The following is a 4,397-nucleotide window of genomic DNA, read 5'->3' as shown; positions in this document are numbered from 1 at the left end:
CTGGGTCGGGGCGGGAGGGCGGGGTGAGCCTCAGCGGGGTGCTGCCGTCACTGACCTGCCTGTGCTGAGACGCGGGGATCACAGGGTTAACTGGGGGCAGCGTGAGACCGTCTAGAGCAGTGGTCGCTAACCTTGCACAGCTGGGAACATAAGCAAGACCTGGGCACCGGCCACGGGCTGACCCTGAAACGGGGTCTGTCACTCACAGCCATCGATCCCTCAGCGCATCCAATGTTCCTGTCACACAGTGATGCCCTCATGACTACACCACCCGCCTCCCTCTGCTGAGGCTGCTCAGATCTGCAGGTGGGATCTAGCGGCTACCACAGAGCTGCCCAGACAAGGTCAGCCAAGGTCAGGCTCGGCCGAGGGAGGACGGTCCATGTGCTAACGCTCGGCAACAGAGCTCGCCAATGACAGGGAGGGAGGAGGAAAGACAACTCAAGCCAGGAGCTGATCAAATTTCTACACCTTCCAGCTTTAAAAAATAAGCCACTTCAGCGCTAGCCAGTTTGGCTCAGTGGATAGAGTGTCGGCCTGCAGAGCAAAGGGGCCTGGGTTCGATTCCAGTCAAGGGCATGTACCTCGGTTGCAGGATCCGGCCTGGGCCCTGGTCGGGGCATGTGCAAGAGGCAACCATTTAATGTGTTTCTCTCACATCGATGTTTCTCTCTATCGTTCCCTCTCTCTCCCACTCTCCCTAAAAATCAATGGGAAAATATCCTCGGGTGAGGATTAAAAAAAAAAAAAGCTACTTTAAGGCGGCCTTTCTTGGCAACAACCAATTATTCATGTTTTCGCGTTTAACTGGAAGCGCTCCTGGAGCTACTCAGGGCCGTGCGGACAGTGAATGAAACCGCTGTCATCCTGACCCAGCGGGGCCGGTCCCAAAGACCGACCGGTGACCGGCGGCGGCAGGGCGCCCGACCACACGGCTGCACAGACCCCGGTGCCCACAGTGGAGACACCTCACAGGTCACGAGAGGAACGCGATTTAGTGACTATCAGCGCTGGGTGTCAGAGTGAGAGGCTGATGGTGCCCTCGTGGCCTTCCCAATAACGACTGTGACCTTTCTTCGAGGTGCTTCATGAATCAAGAAAAGAAAAAAACCTTGACTTTTATTTTTTCACTTTGGCTCTGAGAGGCCTGCGGGGTCAAGGACACGGCGTGGAGAAGCCCTGGCGACAAGCTAGTGTGACGTGCGCAGAGGTGTCGGTGAGGTTGCATGCGACCCGTGTGCGGAGGAGGACTCACACGGGGGAGGACTCACACGGGGGAGGACTCACACGGGGGAGGACTCACACGGGGGAGGACTCACGCGGGGGAGGACTCACGTGGGACAGCTTGCTGGGAGACTCTTTGCAGCTCCCGTCCTTCTGCAGGCCTCGGTCCTTGTAGGAGCCCAGGACTTTGGAGGGTGGGCCGTGCCATTTGGTTTCTGTCACACGGAGAGAGAAGAGCTGAGCACCCGATTTCTGGCGTTAACAGAAGAGCCAAGAACACAGGAGCCCAGCACGTTCTGGTAAAAGTAAACAGGACGGTGGCTCTAGGACTTTCTGGTCTTACCAGCGGACATGCCCCAGGGGTGGCAGGACATGCACCATGAAGGCAATGGTCCGGCCCGGCCGGCATGGCTCAGTGGTTGAGCATGGACCTATGAACCAGGAGGTCAGGGTTCGATTCCCGGTCAGGGCACGTGCCCAGGTTGTGGGCTTGATCCCCAGTACAGGGTGTACAGGAGGCAGCTGATCCATGATTCTCTCTCCTCATTGATGTTTCAATCTCTCTCTCCCTCTCTCTTCCTCTCTGAAATCAGTAAAAATATATATTTTTAAAATTGTATATATATAAAAAAAGGCAATGGTCCATTTCTATAGGCACCACCAGCCTGACCCAGCCCGATGACCTCGGAGATCGAGCTGACACCCACCAGCCGTGTGCGGAATAAGCAAGGGGGGGCGGGGACCGGAGCTCCTTATTACCTGGGTGCCTGCCTCCGTCCATAGCGTCCTCCCGGTCCCTGGCTCCTTCACACTCCATAGGGCCCGGGCCCTGGTGCTCGAGCAGCAGCGGGGACTGGCACCTGGAGAGCGCACAGAGCTGAGCCGCCGTCGCCATGTTCCCAGGCGCCCTGGAGCTCACCCGACCTGTGGGCACCTGGGCATCAGGTGAGCCCACGCTGCAAGAGGGGTCCTCAGCCCACTCGGTAGGCAGCTGTCCGCTGCTCTCTAGCAGGAGGCAGGCAAAGGGTGTCTAAGGCGGGCCCTGCCTGCTCTGCAATGTGAGGGGACATTTCCAAGGGCACTGCCCAGAGAGCCCCCAATTCCTTCACGTCTACCTGCTCACAAAGACCTTATAAGAAAAAGCAGCCTGGCCAGCGGGACTCAGGGGAGAGCGTCGACCTATGAACCAAGAGGTCAGGGTTCAAATCCTGGTCAGCGCACATGCCTGGGTTGCAGGCTCCATCCCCAGTGTGGGGTGAAGGAGGCAGCCGATCCATGTTTCTCTCTCATCATGGATGTTATTCTCTCTCACCATGGATGTTTCTTTCTCTTTCTCTCTCTCTCTCTCTCTCTCTCTCTCTCTCTCCCTTCCTCTCTGGAATCAATAAAAATACATTAAAAAAAGAAAAAGCAGGCAAGCTCGAAATACAGACAAATGAGCACTAGCTGCCCAGATAGAAACCAGGAGCCTCTGGCTGGACAGGCTCAGCAGGACCCGCCTGGCATCTTCACCCACTCCCCGCCCTTCCCCAGGGCTGCGTATGCTGCGCAGTCCCTGAAACAGGAGCCCCCAGGCTCCCGGGCCCTCCTGGGACCTCCCAGGCCCTCCCCAGGCCCCCCCAGCCCCTCCCAGGCCCAGCAGAGGGTGGAGATGGGCATACCCGTCGTAGCCCACTTGCGGTCTCCACGGCCCACTCCCACCGGGTCCGGGGTCGCTGGAGGATGACTGGTTGCTGGGCGAACTTCTGAAACGGGGACCAGAATCATTAGCCGGGCACGGAGATCTCTGTGCAGCCAGCACCTGGCCTGGCTCGCTTTCCCAACGAGCCCACTGTCACAAGGAAGGAGTACAGGTGGCAGGTGGGGCAGGGTCAGTGGTGGACACAGAGCGAGACCTCGGGTGCTCACGGCTGGCGCTGCGTCACGGGAGAGACGTGGCCGGAGCACGCAACGTCCCGTGCAGACCGTGTTTCCATGACACATGGAAGCACAGCCATGTGACCCCAGAGGCCGGCGTTATGAACACATCGCAATGATGGGTGTTTGAGACCTCACACGAGACACATTTTAATTCTGTATTTGGTTCTGTGCAGAGAGAAAACCCTAAACCCCACAAAAGCAATTTTAAATGCAACTCACTTTGCTTAAAAGGAGGAAAGCCAGGAAAAGGTCATGATGTGGGGTCCCCCGAACACACCGCCACGGGGAAGATGGGGTTCATCCCTGATGGGGCAGCCTCGTTTCTACTCAGCGCTGCTCGCATGGACCTAGAGCAGCAGTTCTTAACCTTCCCAATGCCGCGACCTTTTAATACACGGGGTCCTCGTATGTGGGTGTACCTGCATGTGGGGGTACCTGCATGTGGGCGGACCCGCCTGGAGACGGATAGAGGAGCGGTGTCTCGGTTCCTAAGACCATCGGAAATATGTGTTTTCCGATGGTCTTAGGCGACCCCTGTGAAAGGGTCGTTCGACCCCCAAAGGGGCCGCGACCCACAGGTTGAGAACCACTGACCTAGAGGGTCTGAGCTGACCCGGAGGACCGCGAAGGGAGGGGTGAGCGGGGCCCTGGTGGTGGAATCTGTGATTAGGACCCTCATTTTTTTCCTATTTATTTTCCAACTACAGTTGGCATACGGTATTATGTTAGTTTCAGGTGTACAGCAGTGATTGGCCATATGCACTTTACCAGGGGATGCCCTGAGGTTCCCAGGATGCACCTGGCACCGTGCACAGTCCCTACAATACTGCGGATTCTGTCCCCTAGGCTGCACGTTACGTCCCGTGACTGTCTTACACTCAGTCCCTTGCAAGGACCAGCGTGTCATCTGCTCCATCGCAGAGCCAGGGCCAGGGGGCTCCCGCATCCCTGCACCCCAGGCCTGCCCCAGCCCTGCCTGCCCACCTGTCAAGAGGAAAAGCCGACTCAGCACCCCACAGCCCCATGGGCAGGCCCCCCACAGCCAGGCTGCGCCCGACAGGACACTGCGGCCTTCGGAGGTGGCGCCACGGGGGGGCGGGCGAGGCTCTGGGCAGGGGCTGCAGGGCCGGGGTGGGCACCCGGTGCCACGTGGTGTTCCTCCGGAAGGGGGTCTTGTACTCGCAGGGGGTGCCCTCGCTGTCCAGCTTGTACTCCACCATGGGGATGCGGCAGAGCTCCGAGCAGCCCCTGCG

At 58.6% G+C, this 4,397-nt stretch overlaps 1 protein-coding gene across 1 annotated transcript in view; it reads right to left on the bottom strand.

Moving 5' to 3' along the window:
- The window catches only part of SIPA1L2 (signal-induced proliferation-associated 1 like 2), a 52,093-nt gene that overhangs the window by 16,457 nt on the left and 31,239 nt on the right, over positions 1-4,397 (bottom strand). The window contains exons 9-12 of the mRNA XM_006758645.2: positions 4,234-4,392; positions 2,886-3,038; positions 1,984-2,084; positions 1,336-1,439 (exon numbers count right to left, since the gene is read on the bottom strand). Coding sequence (XP_006758708.1) covers positions 1,336-1,439; positions 1,984-2,084; positions 2,886-3,038; positions 4,234-4,392 — 517 coding nt within the window. The remainder of the gene's footprint in view (positions 1-1,335; positions 1,440-1,983; positions 2,085-2,885; positions 3,039-4,233; positions 4,393-4,397) is intronic.

This window comes from Myotis davidii, unplaced genomic scaffold (genome assembly GCF_000327345.1).
Source record: "Myotis davidii unplaced genomic scaffold, ASM32734v1 scaffold295, whole genome shotgun sequence".
NCBI classification, from domain to species: Eukaryota; Metazoa; Chordata; class Mammalia; order Chiroptera; family Vespertilionidae; genus Myotis; species Myotis davidii.
This window is presented reverse-complemented; position numbering and strand designations above follow the sequence as displayed.